The 19,112-nt window shown below is 44.3% G+C and overlaps 1 protein-coding gene and 1 non-coding gene across 2 annotated transcripts; one reads left to right on the top strand and one right to left on the bottom strand.

The window, feature by feature from the left end:
* Positions 1 to 6,860: 6,860 nt before the first annotated feature.
* LOC120375432 (zinc finger protein 154-like) lies at positions 6,861 to 7,741 on the top strand (the record flags this gene model as incomplete). The annotated part of the gene is made up of 1 exon (XM_039496066.1): positions 6,861 to 7,741. A coding segment is annotated over one exon (666 nt), but the record flags the coding sequence as incomplete, so codon positions are not given.
* Positions 7,742 to 18,208: 10,467 nt separating this feature from the next.
* On the bottom strand, positions 18,209 to 18,282 carry TRNAT-UGU. Its single transcript has one exon. It is a non-coding gene; the product is annotated as a tRNA-Thr (tRNA).
* Positions 18,283 to 19,112: the final 830 nt, after the last annotated feature.

Below are 19,112 nucleotides of genomic sequence, written 5' to 3'. Positions count from 1 at the left end.
AATGAAGTAAAAATCTTAAATGAAACTGCATGTTCCATAGAATCTCTCTGGATAGTAATTCCATGCTCTAATAAGAATATAACAATAAGGATCTATTATCGACCACCTGTCAAAGACAGTGATAGTGAGGATGAAATGCGAAGGGAGATTAGAGAGGCTATCAAAATAAAGAACTCCATAATAGTGGGAGATTTCAATTATCCCCATATTGACTGGGTACGTCACCTCAGGACAAAATGCAGAGACAAAATCTCTCGATACTTCAAATGACTGTTTCTTGGAGCAGCTGGTACAAGAACCCGCAAGGGGAGAAGCAACTCTCCATTTAGTCCTGAGTGGAGCGCAGGATCTTGTCCAAGAGGTAACTATAACAGGACCGCTTGGAAATAGTGATCATAATATAACAACATTTAACATTCCTCTGGTGGGAAGAACAGCTCAACACTGTGGCATTTAATTTCAGAAAGGAAAACTATACAAAAATGAGGGGGTTAGTTAAACAGAAATTAAAAGGTACAGTGACTAGAGTGAAATCCCTGCAAGCTGCATGGACACTTTTCAAAGACACAATATTAGAGGCCCAACTTAAATGTATACCCCAAATTAAAAAAACACAGCAAAAGAACTAAAAAGAGCCACTGTGGCTTGGCTTAACCATGTAAAAGAAGCAGTGAGAGATAAAAAGGCATCTTTTAAAAAGTGGAAGTCAAATTCTAGTGAGATGTATATAGAAGGGAGCATAAGTACTGCCAAATTAAGTGTAAAAATGTAATAAGAAAAGCCAAAAAGGAGTTTGAGGAACAGCTAGCCAAAAACTCAGAAGGTAATAACAAAATGTTTTCTAAGTACATCAAAAGCAGGAAGCTGCTAAACAACCAGTGGGACCCCTGGACGATTGAGATACAAAAGGAGCCCTTAAAGACGATAAAGTCACTGAGGAGAAACTAAATGCATTCTTTGCTTCAGTCTTCGTGGCTGAGGATGTTAGGGAGATTCCCAAACCTTTTGTGGGTGACAAATCTGAGGAATTGCCACAGCTTGAAGTGTCATTAGAGGTTTTGGAACTAATTAATAAATTTAACTGTAACAAGTCACCGGAACCAGATGGTATTTACCGATGAGTTCTGAAGGAACTCAAATGTGAAATTGGGGAACTATTAGCTATGGTTTGTAACCTGTCCTTTAAATCAGCTTCTGTACCCAATGACTGGAAGATTGCTAATGTAACGCCAATATTTAAAAAGGGTTCTAGAGGTGATCCTGGCAATTACAGACCGGTAAGTCTAATGTCTGTGCCAGGCAAATTAGTTGAAACAATAGTAAAGAATAAAATTGTCAGGCACATAGAAGAACAAAAATTGTTGGGCAAAAGTCAACATAGTTTCTGTAAAGGGAAATCATGTCTTACTAGTCTGTTAGAATTCTTTGAAAGCAGCAAAGAATCCTGTGGCACCTTATAGACTAACAGATGTTTTGTAGCATGAGCTTTCGTGGGTGAACACCCACTTCTTCGGATGCAAGCAGTGAGTTCTTTGAAGGTGTCAACAAACATGTGGACAAGGGGGATCCAGTGGACATAGTGTACTTAGATTTCCAGAAAGCCTTTGACGAGGTCTCTCACCAAAGGCTCTTACATAAATGAAGTTATCATGGGATAAGAGGGAAGATCTTTTCATGGATTGAGAACTAGTTAAAAGACAGGGAACAAAGGGTAGGAATAAATGGTAAATTTTCAGAATGAAGAGGAGTAACTAGTGGTGTTCCCCAAGGGTCAGTCCTAGGACCAATCCTATTCAACTTATTCATAAATGATCTGGAGAAAGGGGTAAACAGTGAGGTGGCAAAGTTTGCAGATGTTACTAAACTGCTCAAGATAGTTAAGACCAAAGCAGACTGTGAAGAACTTCAAAAAGATCTCACAAAACTAAGTGATTTGGCAACAAAATGGCAAATGAAATTTAACGTGGATAAATGTAAAGTAATGCACATTGGAAAAACGACCCCAACTATACATACAATATGATGAGGGCAAATTTAGCTACAGCTGATCAGGAAAAAGATCTTTTTGTCATTGTGGATAGTTCTCTGAAGACATCCAGCAGTGTGCAGCGGAAGTCAAAAAAGCAAACAGGATGTTAGGAATTATTTTAAAAGGGATAGACAATAATACAGAGAATATCTTATTGCCCTTATATAAATCAATGGAAATAACTAATTTAGACCCCATCATTTTATATGTATATTTGGGATTATGTTTTCCAGTGGGCTGCACTATGTGTTATCCTGACATTTAGTAGTGCTGAGATGCTGCATTCAGTAATATCCCTGCCCTTCCTCTCCCCTTTCTCCACTGAGCCCCACACTTATGTTTCCAGCTTCCCCGGGACTCTCTCTTTGTCTCTGGACCTGTCTGTCAGCAAGAAGCAGAGCCAGGGAGACTTGCCCTCTCTCTGGAGACTTCGATTTCTGGGACATGGATTTACTTTCTATGTGTTTTAGGAGACTTTGAAATTGAGTGTCTATGACATTAAGCACAGTACAGTCTGGAGTGTTGAACAGCTGTGTCCCCTCAGTTCCCCAGGCCGGGGTGCCTTTTACACTGCTCTACTGTGAGAGCAGCCACTCCTGGGCAGGTAACACGCAGTCTCCAGCATGTAACTCGCTCCCAGCTACACAGTTTTGAGTGCTGCTAGTCAGCAACTCCCGAATTACAGTACCCCACAGGAGAACCCCAGAAAATTCTCTGCTCCCAGACATCCCCCAGAAATGTGCATCTTGTCCTGTCCAGCACACTACTGAACAGTGGGAGCTCATATGAAATCTGTTATTTCATCAATGGAAAATGACATGCACCAGCCTTGTTATTCCAAATGGAGTTTCCAACACACTTTAATCCAACCACGCTGGTTAGATAAAACAATAAATCAAGATTGTTAACTACTGAAGGGAAAAAAAAAGATTTTCAGTGACTACAAGTAATGAGGCATAAAAGTCAGAATTGTTTACGAAAGAAGTGGAAGATAAAACACAAACTAATGTCTAAGTTAACCAGCTAAAATGATTTAAAACAAATGTTTCTCTCACCATCTGCTGAGACAGGCTGGTTTTCCTTTCAGCCGGGAATCCTTCTAACCTGCCCCTGCTGCCCACATTCAGTTCTTCAGGAGTTGTCATGAGCAGAGGGAAAGGGGGGAGAGAGAGAGAGAGTCTCATGCATTTTCCTCACCTCTCTTTATAATTCAGTCCTTTGTACTAGAAACAAATCTAGTTCTCAGCTGAGTCATGGTGACAGGCTCTCGTAGATATGAGCTTCAAGTGGTCCCTGTGATGGAATGTAAATGTCTTCTTCACACCTTCCCTCTCCTGGAGAATGGCTATTTGACCAGCTGTTTGCCTTGCTGTCTCTGAGGAACTTGGGGTTAGGGTTGCAACTTTTTCAGTAATATCATACTGTAAAATCTCATAACTTTACATACAGTGTTGCTACACGTTTTAAGGAGGATATTCAGTAGATTATGTCTTTTCAAATGTTACCTCACAAGCCATACAGTGATAAATGAAGGGGAGAAGAGGGATCTCCCTTTTATAAACACCCAGCCAGCCACATTGCTGTAAAATCCTTGTTGGTGTGACTTCTCTGCTTGCTTTACCTGTAAAGGGTTAACAAGGCCATAGGTAAAAGAAAAGGAGTGGGCACCTGACCAAAAGAGCCAATGGAAAGACTAGAACTTTTTAAAATGGGACAGTAACTTTCCCTTTGTCTGTTGTTCTCTGGAGAAGGCGACACGGAGTAGCAATGCTGTGTGTGGCTTGAAGCAGGTTTGAAAATTCATCTTCCATCCCTAGAAGAAATGATTTGGACAGGGAAGTTTAGACAAACACAATCAGGTTTATATTTTTTATTTTGGCTTTTGGAGCTCCTCTGTGCTATCCCAGATGCTTTTGTTTGCTTCTAAGCTTTAAGCTGAACCCCCAAGAAAGCTATTTTGGGTGCTTACAACAATTGTTTCTTTTAAGATCTAGCAAAAGCCTAAGTTCCAGATGTACTGTTTTCCTTTTCAATTTTAATAAAATTTACCTCTTTTAAGAACAGGGTTGGATTTTTGGTGTCCTAAGAGGTTTGTGCATGTTGTTTGATTAGCTGGTAGCTAATATCCTTTGTTTTCTTTCTCAGCTCTTTCCCGGAGGGGAGGTGAAAGGGCTTGAGGGTACCCTAGAGGGAAGAATTCTCAAGTGCTCCTTCCTGGGTCCAAGGATTTGGGGTTTTTTTGCATTTGGGTGGTGGCAGCATTTACCAAGCCAAGGTCAGAGAAAAGCTGTAACTTTGGGGGTTTAATACAAGCCTAGAGTTGCACAAAATAATTTTTAGAATCCTGGCGGGCCCCCACTTTCTGCACTCGGAGTGACAGAGTGGAGATTCAGCCCTGACACATACTATGAACAAAATTGATCATAATTTTCTAGAAGAGTGAACATAGGGGCACAGACTTGCACAGTGTCTGTCTGTGTGTTCCCAACATATATGTGGGTATTTCAGTCCCTCACAAGCAAGGTGTTCGGCATCTTCAAACACCTGGGGAACCGGTCCTGGGAATTCACTGGTTTATTAAGTGACACTGTATGGAATTGAGAGACACTTTATATTATTATTATTATTATTTTATTATAAATACCAATATGATGAAATTGCAATGAATCGTGCTAGATATGCCATGTAAGGTGTCAATGAAAATGTTATGATTTTCCAAGTTTGATAATCTTATTTCTATCTTTGTATTGTGAGTTATAGATATGTAGGGTATATCTGTATTCCAGACTTGTGTAGTGTTTCTGAGTGACACCCCCAAACATATTGGCATCAGCGCTGCCCAGCCTGTTCAATGGCCCATCCGGAGTCGTCAGCTGTACAATGAACCCATTGAAAGGATCAAGGGGAGACACCTATTGAGTCAGCAAGACATGCAGGGATATGCCTGTGTACTGAGACCTCCAAGGCTTTTCCATGCCATGTGCTGTGAAGCTTGTTTGGGACACAGGAAGTAGAAGCCACTTGGCAAAAGGAATATAAAGGGCAGCTGCATCATCTCCATTTTGTCTTTAGTCCCTCTTCCTACCTCTGGAGCAACTTCTCTACAAACTGAAGCCTGGAACAAAGGACTGAATGATGTGGGGGGAGGGATAGCTCAGTGGTTTGAGCATTGACCTGCTAAACCCAGTATTGTGAGTTCAATCCTTGAGGGGGCCACTTAGGGATCTGGGGCAAAAAATCATTACCAAAGAGCCTTTCAAGCCAGAAACTCACCAATACTGCTAAGAACCAGATATATAGATTTCTGAATGTATCTCATTGTTTTCCCATTTTAACAACTTCCTTTTTCTTTCCTTCTTTTATAATAAACCTTTAGTTTAGATGCTTTCTTGCTTATAAACCTTTAGTTTAGATGCTAAGGATTGGCTGGCATCATAGTATTCTGGGTAAGATCCAAACCTATACAGACCTGGTAATGTGGCTGACTCTGGGGTCAGAAGAACATTTTGTTTATGTGAGCAGAGTTTTTAAATAACTTCTCACTGTGCCGGACCTAGATGCTGATTAGGAGTCAGAGAACTGGAATGCAGTAAAGGGGGCCGTGTGATGTCTTTTTTCAGTTTCTCGATAACCAGTGTGGGGGATCAGAAGCACAGTTGGTGACTGATCGGTGAATTTAACTTCTGTGTTAACCACCAGTTTTGGGAGCATCTGCTCTCCCTTTTTCAGCCTGCCCTGATCTTGCCATTTTCAGTGTGGACTGCCCCAGGCACACTGGGTCACAGTAAGCACTGAAGTTAAATTAATAGTGTTTTTTATGACACAGTCATATGAAATCAGCTGAACTCCTTTGTTTTCTTTCATCTGAGCAGGGTTTCCAGTTTCCAAACCTCATATAATCTCCCAGCTGGAACAAGGGGAAGAGCCATGGGTCCCAGACCTCCAGGGTTCAGAGGAAAGAGAGATCCTGAGAGTTCCCTGCACAGGTGAGGAAAGATTAAACCAACTCAGAATCTGTAAGTGCCTGAAGGAAACATCTGGGATGCCCTACAAAGCCCTTGGAAGGTTTCTCAGCTCATTATTGTCCCTAGCAGGGGTCGTATCCTCAAGGTAAATATAGCTCATGGCTTCCTATAGACCCTAGCAGACACCAGGCAGTACCTTCCTCCCTTCCCCCTGTGAATTTGGATGGGATGTGAGGGCCAAATTGATCCCCTCCTCTCTCCTATTTAGGGAAGAGTTTGGGGGAGTTCAGTTCTTGTTTTTATTTGACCTCTCTCAAGCACTTGTATTGGTTTGGCCTTCCCCTTTCCATCCCTGTTTGAGGTTTCTGTCTCTTATCACAGCAGGTGACGCAATGGTATGTGAGAAAGAGGAGCAGAATTCTCAGCAGGAAAACGTTGAGCAAGTGGCTAAACACAGAGAATTATCGCAAAGATCGAAAAGGAATGTGTCCAGGAGTCATAAGCAGGGAAAATCCGGTGAGATTCAGCACAGACCAGAAAGAGAGCAAGGAAACCAGCCAGAGGAGAAAGTGAGTAAATTTATTTCCTGTCGGGGAACTCAGAAGAGCGTCAAGGAAACCACAACCCAGCAGGAAATCCTGAGCGGAAAGAGGAAAAATACATGCACTGAGTGTGGAAAAACCTTCACTTACAGATCAAATCTTGTTGTTCATAAGAGACTCCACACAGGGGAGAGGCCCTATGAATGCAGTGAGTGTGGGAAAAGCTTCACTAGCAGCTCAGGCCTTTCTAAACATCAGAGAATCCACACAGGGGAGAGGCCCTATGAATGCTGTGAGTGTGGGAAAAGCTTTACCAGCTCAGACCTTTCTAAACATCAGATAATCCATACAGGGAAGAGACCCTATGAATGCAGTGAGTGTGGGAAAACCTTCACTAGCAGCTCAGTCCTTTCTCAACATCAGAGAATCCACACAGGGAACAGGCCCTATGAATGCAGTGAGTGTGGGAAAAGCTTTACCAGCTCAGACCTTTCTAAACATCAGAGAATCCACACAGGGAACAGGCCCTATGAATGCAGTGAGTGTGGAAAAAGCTTCTCTATCAGCTCAGTCCTTTCTCAACATCAGAGAATCCACACAGGGGAGAGGCCCTTTGAATGCAGGGAGTGTGGGAAAACATTCACTTACAGATCACATCTTGTTGTTCATAAGAGACTCCACACAGGGGAGAAGCCCTATGAATGCAGTGAGTGTGGGAAAAGCTTCACTCGCAGCTCAAACCTTACTGGGCATCAGAGAATCCACACAGGAGAGAGGCCCTATGTATGCAGTGAGTGTGGGAAAACCTTCAATCACAGATCACACCTTCTTACCCATCTCAGAATCCACACAGGAGAGAGGTCCTATGTATGCAGTGATTGTGGAAAAAACTTCATTCACCGCCAGCAGCTTAATTGCCATCAGAGAATCCACACAGGTATGCGACCCAATGGAAGCAGTGAGTGTGGGAAAACCTTGTCTTGCCACTGAGCCCATGTGAGCCATCAGAGAATCTGCAAGGGGGATCAACACCATAAAAACCTCTAGGGCTATCACTACTTTAATACTTTCCTGATTCCCACTTTTACAAGCCGTTTGAAGCACCGATATCCCTCAGCTTGTCCAGATGAGTGAGTGGCCTATTTTTGCATTTTGCAGTTTGACCTCTTTGAGGTGGACTCATTTATCCTTTCTATCAACTCCATTCTCCCATAAGTAATTCTAGTGTGCCCTTCCTATCAGGAACCAGGGAGCGTCACATTTATACCATTCCTCCTATTGCAAAGTTATTGTTAGAGTCACCAGTGTTACAGATTGTATCATTGCCAGTTGTTCTCGTGTTGTGCTGAAGAGCAGTTATCATGGGAACTTTTCATATTACATTTAAATGAAGAGCAGGGGCAGGAAAAAATTGTCATTTCAGCCTCTGTGATACTGGAAGGAGATGTAAAAAGCGACAGAGTCCTGTGGCACCTTATAGACTAAAATACGTACTGGAGCATAAGCAATGTACAAAAACCTGTAGGAGAACACTTCAACCTCCCTGGACACACAATAGCAGATTTAAAAGTGCCATCCTGCAGCAAAAATACTTCAGGGCCAGACTTCAAAGAGAAACTGCTGAGCTTCAGTTCATCTGCAAATTTAACACCATCAGCTCAGGACTAAACAAAGACTGTCCCTGGCTAGCCAACTACAGAACCAGTTTCTCCTCCCTTTGTGTTCACACCTCAACTGCTAGAAGAGGGGCCCATCCTCCCTGATTTAACTAACCTTGTTATCTCTAGACTGATTCTTGCCTGCATATTTACACCCGCCTCTGGAAATTTCCACTACATGCATCTGACAAAGTGGGGATTCACCCACGAAAGCTCATGCACCCATATGTCTGTTAGTCTACAAGGTGCCACAGGACTCTTTGTCACATTTTGCAGATCCAGACTAAGGCCCGCTCTACACTTGTGGGGGGGGGGGAACTTCTTACCTGTCCAGACGCCGCGGGATCAAAGTCCGCGGCTCCCCCATCGACTCCGCCACCACCGTTTGCGGTGGTGGAGTTCCGGAGTCGACGGGAGCGCGTTCGGAGTTCGAACTATCGCATCTAGATTAGATGCGATAGTTCGAACTCCAAGAAGTCGAATGCTACCCGTCGACCCGGCTGGTAAGTATAGATGTACCCTAACAGAGCTACTCCTCTGATACTTGGAAGGAGATGGGGTGACTCAGAGATTCCCTCCTTCCCCATCATGGCAGAACTGTTACCTTTTGTCTGAACCAGGCAGAGTTTATCGTCATCACATTCTACCCCTCCACTTCTCAAAGTGTCATGTGATGAAGAGTTCTCAGTTGTCTGTGCTTGGAGATGATGCTTTGACTTATTTAATCCTATGCCAGAGTTGCTATGACTGGTGAGAAAAGTATCAAAGACCAGGAAGGGGAATTCAAATGGATCCTAATCGCAGTGTGATCATTTCGAGTTTAAATCCCAGGTTCCATCTATTGGTAAAGCCAATTCTGGCAAGGTGGCTGTTTTTTCCCCCATTATGGCAATGCTAGGATACTAAACATGTTGTAAATAACATAACTGACTATTGAGACAGTTACTCACTGAAATATGTTTGAATGGTTCAGAGGAGAATGTGATGGGAGAATCTCTTGTCCTGATTCTAAATAATTAGATGTAATCTGCTCTGGAATTTCAGTTTACACGTTCATTGTCATGTATTTTATCTCTCTGTGATCTGGGTTTCTATCTTTCTTGATGGCTGTGTGGTCACACAATTAGATATTAGTTCAGCTCAGATTTATTGGAGAGTTTAAGACAAATGACCATTTGCTAAAGTCATCATTTCTCACTTCAGCTTTGCTTTTTCCCCATCCTTCCATGATGATATGGAGAAAGTTCAAGTTCAGTTCTGTCAGTAAAAGAGAACTCTCCAATTTACTGGCCATGCTAACAAAGACACAGCAGTGATCTAAAATCTCCACTTGGAAATTGTGAACAACAGCAGACCCCCGACTAACTGAAGGAAGTGCATATGATCACAGTGTAGTTCGATTGTTTAAATCAATATTGTCTCAGATGGCTATGTTGGCAGGAGAAGCTCTCCTGCTGATGTAGCGCTATTTACATAGGAGATTAGAGATGTGTAACTATGTTGCTCAGCTATATCGATTTTTCACACCCCTGAGCAATAATTATACCGATAAATGTCTTTAGTGTAGCCCGGACAGTTTTCTCCTGTGTTGTCTGCATTTGTATCACTTCTCCCCTACTTCCTACTACTTTGAAAGATTTAAAGTGTGAAAAGAGAGGTATTTTTCCTCATGATGCTAACATTCCCACATAGGAGACCCCTTCCACCAACACGCCTGGCAGAGGAACCAGAGATATATGAACTCACAGAAGTGTTGGGACAAACCACAACTTGAGCCAAGGTTCAGTTGTTGGCAATGGGGATTAAAAGAAAACTAACATATGTGACCAGAATTTGTGATCTTTGAATATATTAGTGTTACTAGTGAAAATGAAATCATAGGTGATGTTATTGGTTAGAGTAAGAGACAAGTTATTTGATGATCTGAATTATTTTGGAAAACTGAAAGTTGTCTTGTGTTTTTTTTTCTTTTTTTAGTTGTACAGGAAATGATGGTTAATCTTCAAAAGTTAATTTGATTTAATTTACCCCCTGTAGTGTAAACCTGGTAGAAAACCTCACTCCAAAGGTTGGGATGGGAGAATAGGTGTTAGAAAGAGTGTATAAGAGGATATTGGGTCTGTATAGGTTTTATTTTTTTGTATTTCAGATAGAGCATATTTTGCTTAGCTTCAAAGTCAATTTCTATTAAAAGGAAAACTACTCAGACAACTTGTCTCCTTAAGTTTTTACCCACTTACACTGTAAGTGTCACTGACTTCCCCACTTCTCTAATTTGCAAAGGAAAGGCCTGACATCTGTCATAGGATGTGTCCAGCAGGTAGGAAAGCTGCAGTTGTCAACCATCAATACCAAGGAAAAGGCTGAAGTCCATTGCCTTTCATATCTAAAAGCCATCTAGAGGCTGGTCTACACTGAAAAGCTGTGTTGACATGGCCACATCTCTCAGGGGTGTGAAAAATCCACTCCACTGAGAAAAGTAGTTAATGTGACCAAAGCCCCAGTGTAGACAGTGTTACGTTGTCAGAAGAATATTTCCAGTGTTTGAAGGGTAAACATAGCCTTAGACAGATTGATCCCCTCTGGGAAGCGAGTCATGACATCAATTCCAGTTTTGACCCATCTCCCTATATGTGAGAAATCTGCTAGTATGGAGGGCTGAGCCAGCTGTCCGATCACCTGGTTCAACTGAGGGAAAAGCTCTTAGTACCCATCAGTCCAAAGACTGAGAGAAATGTTGAGTTCCAACCATTGTCATTTTAGTATTTGATTGTTCCTTTCTCTATTTTTTGTGTTGGCCTTTCTGTTCTATCAGAGTGTGACTGTGTAGCTCAGTGCATGTGTGATAAATGCTCTTTGGTGCCAATTGGCAGAGAGGTCAAAGTAATTCACAAGAAACTCCTGCCTCAGACCTGACAAACTCATCACACCTAATGCACTGATTTTTATGATATTTATCCAGGAAGCATAGCAGTGAGATCTCTACTGAAAGCTTGTAAATTATTGTTACTCCTGATCACTGCAAGAGGTGTGTATGAGTCCTATTGAAGGAGTCATGTAAGTATATGGAAAATTATGCCCATATGGTATTGTCATGAAAGTGAGTCACCCCAATCAAAGGTCTTGTTGGGAATGGCCCATTCAAGTGGGAGGAATTGTCACCCGTCCCTTGCTAGCCAGTTATGTGATGTGTTGTTGCATTGTCAACCTTTGCACCAGCCCAGAAAAGCCAATGGAAAACTATCAAAGACAAATTATAGACATCGAAACCCTGTGGAAGTGTAAACGACAATATGACAATGAGGAAATGGTCCTTTCTGTGAATATACACAAAAGACTGATTCATTTTATAACAGGGTGGAGAGAAACACTCTAGGTCCATTCACCAAGGAGATCACTAATGATCAGTGGTGCTTCAAGAAAGGCAGGGCTCTGGCTCCTAGGGACTAGCAGTCACTGCAATAGACTGTCACCTCACACTTCAATCTACTTAGGTAGGAAAGGTAACTATTCAAAAGTGTAGGTTGCATTTTGTGATTTTTTGTTGGTAACAGTTGGTTTCCATCATTCACATTTGTTTGTTTAAATCTCTGTCCCTTGTTAAAGAAATTTCCCTTTGTTCAATAACTGTGCTCAAGTGCTATGTGTGATCCAGTAGCAGTGGGCTACAGTAAAACTGGTAACCTGGGATGTACCATTGCTTCGGGCAGAGAGGATCTGGGATTTTTCTGAGCCCTGGTCTACTCTAGGAGAGGGAATCAATCTAAGTTACGCAACTTCAGCTACATGAATAATGTAGCTGAAGTCGATGTACTTAGATCGACTTACCATGGTGTCTTCATCGCGGTGAGTCAACTGCTGCAGCTCCCCTGTAGACTCCGCCTGTGCCTCTCACCGAGCTGGAGTACAGTGGTCGACAGAAGAGTACTTGAGGATCGATTTTATTGCATCTACACTAGACGCGATAGATCAACCCCCCCGCTGGATCGATCGCTGCCCGCTAATTCAGCAGATAGGATAGACATACCCTGAGTATCTGGTGATTGGAGCTGGACCCCAGAGGGGGACACATTGAAGGAACTGAGGGGTTAAGGTGTCTTTATTGTCAACTGTTAAGGTTGCTGTCGCTCAGAGGAGGGTGCTTGACTGCCTAACAGGCTGGTGAGTTTGGTCACTGACATCCAGCTGCCAAATGCAAAAGTCCCTATTCTTTGTGGCAGGTGGCCACAAGGAGACTCACGGCCCTCAGCACCCTGAGAAGGGTCACAATGTGCGTCTATGTTGATCCACACAGGGAAAGCTCCCTATAGCATAAAACTCTGCCCTATGAAATCATGGAACATGTGCTCTTCGCTCTGTGAAAGCACATAAAGAATCCAAGCGCTGGAGGGTAGGGTTTGGGTCCAGAGTGACCTAGACACATTGGCGAATTGGGCCAAAAGAAATCTGATGAGGTTTCTTGTTCTCCACAAGGACAAGTGGAGATTCCTACTCTCTAGGATGGAAGAGTCCCATGCACCGCTACAGGCTGGGGACAGACTGGCTAAGTGGCAGTTCTGCAGAAAAGGAGCTGGGGATTACAGTGGACAAGAAGCTGGATATGAGTCAATAATGTGCCCTTGTTGCCAGGAAGGTTAACAGCATATTGGGCAGCATTAGTAGGAATGTTGCCAGCAGATCAAAGGAAGTGATTATTCCCTTCTATTTGGCACTGATGTGGCCACATCTGGAGTACTGCATCCAGTCCCCCCCCCCCCCCCGCGCACGCTACAGAAAGGATGTGGACAAATTGGAGAGTGTTCAGCGGAAGACAACAAAAATTATTAGGAGATCTAGGCATATGATTTATGAAGAGAGGGTGAGGGAACTGGAGTTATTTAGTCTGCAGAAGAGAAGAGTGAGGTGGGGATTTGAGAGCAACCTTCAACTACCTGAAGCGGGGTCCAAAGAGGATGGAGCTCGGCTGTTCTCAGTGGTGGCAGATGACAGAACAAGGAGCAATGGTCTCAAGTTGTAGTGGGGGAGGTCTAGGTTGGATATTAGGAAAAACTGTTTCACTAGGAGGGTGGTGAAGTATTGGAATGGGTTCCCTAGGGAGGTGGTACAATCTCCATCCTTAGAGGTTTGTAAGGCCCGGCTTGACAGAGCCCTGACTGGGATGATTTAGTTGGGGATTGGTCCTGCTTTGAGTAGGGGGTTGGACTAGATACCTCCTGAGGTTTCTTTCAACCCTAATCTTCTCTGATTCTAAGTAGCTGCAAGTGTCTCTTTGTGTTCACATCTGTAAAGACGCCAGGAATGGGCAATGGGATGGATCACTTCATGATTACGTGTTCTGTTAATTCCCGCTAAAGCATCTGGCTTTGACCACTCTTGGGAGATAGGACACTTGGCAGGATGGACCATTGGTCTGACTCAGTATGGTTGTTCTTATGTTTTATGTACAGAAATGAGGCTCTTACAAAGCCGAAATGGGGGAGGGCTCTAAATTTATATCAGAGTTAGAGAGAAATATGTTCAAACACAGTGAGACTCGATGTACGAAAGAAATAACACGTGATCCCCATCTCCTTCCCCAAAGCCTTAGGTGGGGATTAGCTGCCAACTGCTGCGGCTGCTGCTCTGAGGGGAGCAGTATAAGTTGTCTGCCTGTGGGTGCAGCCCACCAGCTGGTTCTCCTGGGGCAGACGGTGAGTTGCTGGGCAGGAATGGTGCATCAGCTGGAGTATGAAATATGAACAGGGATCTAAAGACTCTACACTGGCCTCCAGTGGGGGTTGAGGATGCTGAGGCAGTGGAATTTCAGAGTCATCAAGATTCAAAGCTGCTTGGGGGTGGAGAGGAGGGGGATGACTCCACTGGATTTTTAGTGCATCCCCTTAACTACTCGTCCATGACAGCCTGGCTTTGTCATTGCTCTGTGGTTCTCCTGTTGCTCATTCCCAGCTTCTGGAAAGCAATGGCGAGGGACACCATCCCTGCCCATCCTGGCTAATAGCCATCGAGGAACCTATCCTCTGTGCACTTCTCTAGTTCTTTTTTGAACTCTGTTCTAGTCTTGGCTTTCACAAGATCTTCTGGTAAAGGGTTCCCCAGGTTAACTGTGCGTTGTGCGAAGAAATACTTCGTTTCAAACCTGTAGCCTATTCATTTCATTTGGTGACTCCTCCTAGTTCTTGTGTTATGAGAAGGAGTAAATAACCTCCCTTCCTTGGTCCTTTGAAAGACGATATGTGAGCCCCACCTCCCTGCCCCACCTCTCATGTCCAGGAACAACAGGGATATAACAACACGGCAAACAACAAGGTTCAAAGTCAATGCACCTAGGAGAAGTATCTGCTGTTTCATTCCTTACATTCCTGTCGCACTGCATGGCCATTTCCTTTCCCTCCTTTCTGTTAAAAGCTTTTGTGTTTTGCACAGAAACATTATTTCCACAGGAGACACCCAGGAGTGGGGGCTGCATTCCTGTGCCAAACAGTCACTAGATGGAGGCAGACAAAGGCCTTTAAGATGAGGTGTCCATCACTGTCAAAATATCATCTCCCTCCTTCAGCTCACTGGCAGCCTGAATTTCTTCCTTATCCTACCAGAGTCTTGTCTGGACTCAGCACTATCCAGCCCCTCTGTATGTAGTGGGCAAAACCCACAAACCTTGTCTTTAAAACAAGCCGTCCCCTTCCTTCTTAGGGAAGAGTTTTCTATGATTGAAGTTGAGCTTCAGTTCCCCTCTCCTAGAGGCAGGTTGGGTGTGGGGCCAGCTCCCAATGAGATCTGTTTTCATCTTTGCCCCCTAACTCTGCTCCCAGCTGTCAGGCGGCTTCCAGCCCATCCACCCTGCTTACTAGCTCCATGGTCACGTGTAACCCCCTTTGCCAGCACACGTAGCCTGCAAGAAAGCTGCTCCTGCCAGCTGTGTTGGTGGTATAGGGGGGAGCATAGCTGCCTTCCAAACAGTTGACCTGGCTTTAATTCCCAGCCAGTGTAATAATGACTTTTCTCTTTTGTTGGTTCCTTGTCTGGAAGTGGTTTAATTTCAGTCACGTTGTGTTACAATCACATTATCAATAGAATGAGACAATAAATGTGTCAAAGCCCAGCAGGTGTCACAGGAGGGAGGACTACAAGGGGCTGGAATGTGTCATCTGAGAAGACAGAACACTTGGAAACCTGCATCTCCCATCCCCTGGCTTCCATGTGATGATTCCAGCTGCGTGAGCTGTTTGTACCCTGTTCCTGCATGATGGGGAAATAAAGTTTTGAGTCAGTTTTTGCTCCTACAGATTCCTTTGCTGTTACAATTATATTGATATGAACAAAAGGGAAGCATAAAAACAACAAAAAATCCCATCCAACTTGCAGTACAGTTAGGGAAAGAGAAGATCAGGGTAAGCCAAACATTTCAAAATAAAAATACTAAAATGGGAGCCAGGAGAGAGAGATCAGGTATGTGGAGATCCCTTTAATATTTGAAACCTACAACTACCCAGCTTTCTGAACATCTGTGAGGAGCAAGATCTAGTTGGGACATCTTCAATCATTGATTGTCTCTCTGTGTTCTCTGTCTCTTCTCCTCCCATTATTCTTCTCCAGTGTCTCTGCCTTTCTCCTCATGCTCCCTCTCCCCCTGCCCTTTCCCAGGAACTCACAGTCTACAGCATTCAGGAAAAGCCAGAGTTTCATAGATTCATAGACTCTAGGACGGGAAGGGACCTCGAGAGGTCATCGAGTCCAGTCCCCTGCCCTCATGGCAGGACCAAATACTGTCTAGACCATCCCTGATAGATATTTAAATATTTTACTGGCTGCTGCCACAAAACGAGAAAAATTACATGTCTGGTTCAGAGGCAGTGCACACACATAAGAATCAATGGGCTTTTAATTCCTTAGGTTCTGCCACCATATGCTGCTTCCATTTCATTTCAATCTTTCCCAAGATTTCTCATTGTGCACAGCAACATTACACCCTTGCGAGAGAGTGGACCAGAGGCTGCATTAATTTAACCTACAAAACCAAACAAATAGAAATGTAGATTAGAAATGTACTCTCTAGGTTCCTCCAGCCCAGGGGTTGGCAACCTTTCAGAAGCGGTGTGCCAAGTCTTCATTTATTCACTCTAATTTAAGGTTTCGGGTGCCGGTAATACATTTTAATGTTTTTTAGAAGGTCTCTCTACAAGTCTATATATTATATAACTAAACTAGTGTATTATAAAATAAACAAGGTTTTCAAAATGTTTAAGAAGCTTCATTTAAAATTAAATTAAAATGTTGATCTTATGCCGTTGGCCTGCTCAGCCTGCTGCTGGTCTGGACGAGGAGGGTTCATTCAGAAAGTCATCGTGTTTGGATGTAAAGGTGTGAAATGATGGGGAAATTGGCCCCTCTTTCAAGTTTAAATGTTGTAACTTCTACATCTAGACGGGGGTGGCCAACCTGAGCCTGAGAAGGAGCCAGAATTTCCCAATGTAACTGCCAGACGTGCACCTTTGTATGCAATTACTGAGTCAGTTGTGAACCTTCCCATCATTATCATTATCCCTTCAAAATGATGATGGTGATGGACACTTGGCTCTATATCCCAGTGTGCCCTGGACGTCTACAGGCTGCATTAGCCAATCCAACCATTCGGCACTTGCAGATGGGCACCTCTGTATTGTGCCTGAGTCTTGTACAGCTATGAAAGGCTGGTAGATGCTGATATTTTCCCATCTTTTTAACCAGCACTAATACCAGGCCAGGCCAGGGCTGGGAAGAGAGAGAGAGCAGCAGGTTTCCCCTATTGTGTCCGTCTCGCTTTTTCTTGACTAGCTTCACCTCTGCACCAAGTGGCACTTTTCCTGTGTGAGCCTGGCTAGCTCAGTTGGCAGAGTATCACACTTTTAATCTGAGGGTCCAGGGTTCAAGTCCCTGGTCAGGTGATAAACTACTCGCTGTGATTGTAAAAATCTGACTTTCTGGAGTCTTCTTTGGTGTTACTCTTTCTCTTCAGGATTTTGCCTTTCCTAAGAAGGGCCTTGGGGGGGGGGGATTGAAGGAGCAACTCCTTGACATCCCCTCTGTCCTTGCAGGCTGGAGGAATAAAGTCCTCTGGGCATAGAGCATGTTCCTCCCCTGCACACACAAACACACAGAATATCCCTAAGGAATTAGAATCACCTGCGCCTTTCCCTGTCCTGCTGGATCCTCAAATGAGGATGCTCTTCAGCCCAAACCCATGTCCTCTGTACTCCCAGTGCCCCTCAGACCCAACCCTCAGTCCCTCCTATGCTCATTGCTCCTCACTCCCAACCAGAGCCTGCTCCTCTTCACCCTTCTCCTCTGTCCCAACCCACAGCCCCCTCCTATTCCCAGTGCCCCTCAATCCCAACCCACAGCCCCCTCCTATTCCCAGTGCCCCTCAATCCCAACCCACAGGCCCCTCCTATTCCCAGTGCCCCTCAATCCCAACTCACAGGTCCCTTCTCCTCATGCTGCTCCTCAATCCCAACCCACAGCTCCCACCTTCCCTCCAGCAGCAGGTGCTTCAGACCCCCTCAGGAAGATTTTCTTGCAAGGTTTTGTGTATGAGGCTGCATGTGGATTTTACAGTATGTTGGAAATAGGTTGGGTTGCTTGCCGAAATGATCACTTTTGGCTGGTGTTGGATTCCCAGTCTCCTTGTTATTGGGGCAGGAGAAATAAAGGGTTGTTATCCTTGATGTGTGAATCAAGGACTTAACCCTGGCTGTAAACTAAATGAGCTGCCCACAAATTCTGGCAGCCACAATGAGCATTTGGTGCAAGAGCCCAGACCTGCCCCTGTCCCAGAGGGAGGGGGTCATCCACGAGGGGCTTGGACCACTGACCTATCAGCTCTTAACTCCCAAACTTTCAGTAACTCTATTATCAGTGCCAGTGAGTGTAATTTAAACCATAAGAAAAACCACACTGGGCTAGACCAAAGGTCCATCTAGCTCTGTATTTTATCTTCTGACAGTAGCCAATAGCAGGTGTTCTAAAAGCATCTCAACAAGGCACCACTGGGAGTTGAACCCAGGATCTCCTGTTTACAAAACAGGTATTTTAACCAGCTAAACCAGGGTGCCTGCCTGTGACTAAGGTAGAGTGTCTGCTCACACCTGACTCCCTGCATCTCCATCTAGGCCTAACAAGCTTTGCTTGTGTTTGGAAAAGCAGAGGAGCAGGTGACATTTTCCTTGCAAGTTGTGTCTCTGTGTGTGAATCTTTGGCCAGGTCTGCACTACAAAGTTATTTCAGCAGAATTATATTGCTCAGGTGTGTGAAAAACACATGATGCTCCCTCGGTCAGCAGCTTGTGGCTGGCGCACACACTGCAATGCCATGTCTGGCAACAAAACTGCCCTGTTTTGGTGACAAAATAAAAACACTTTGATGAGAAGCCTAGCGCTTTTTCCAGCAAACTTAAAGTGGCAGAGTGTCAGTGTAGATGCTGCCGTTCATTATATCACCATAACTGGCCTCCTCCAGTATCCCACAATGCCCTCTGTGAACTCGCCTGCCCTGCATTCCTGCTACAGAGCCATGGGCCCCTCCCCTTTCATCGCTCTGGGAAGTTCTGACAGCTGAGCCTGCTGCTCTGCTCCGGTAGCCAGGAGCAAATCACTGCCATGGATGTTGCTCTCTCCCACTCTGCGAACACAGAGCAGGGTGGCGGGACCTTCCTTACATGGGGGGGGCACCGGCATCCGAACTGTGACACCCCCATGACAACCCTTCCCTCGAGGAGGCTCTTACCTTCTAAACAGGGACGTCTGTTTTCTAGTAAAATCACTAAAAGGGAAGGAGAAAACTCAAAAGAGGTTCCTCCTGGCACTCACGTCCGTGAACCCCAATACTCCCCCAGTCCTCAAAGAGAGACCTGGAGAAGGAGACTTGCTGAAGCAAAGCCACAGGG

Source organism: Mauremys reevesii, linkage group 12 (assembly GCF_016161935.1).
Source record: "Mauremys reevesii isolate NIE-2019 linkage group 12, ASM1616193v1, whole genome shotgun sequence".
Taxonomy (NCBI): Eukaryota; Metazoa; Chordata; order Testudines; family Geoemydidae; genus Mauremys; species Mauremys reevesii.
This window is presented reverse-complemented; position numbering and strand designations above follow the sequence as displayed.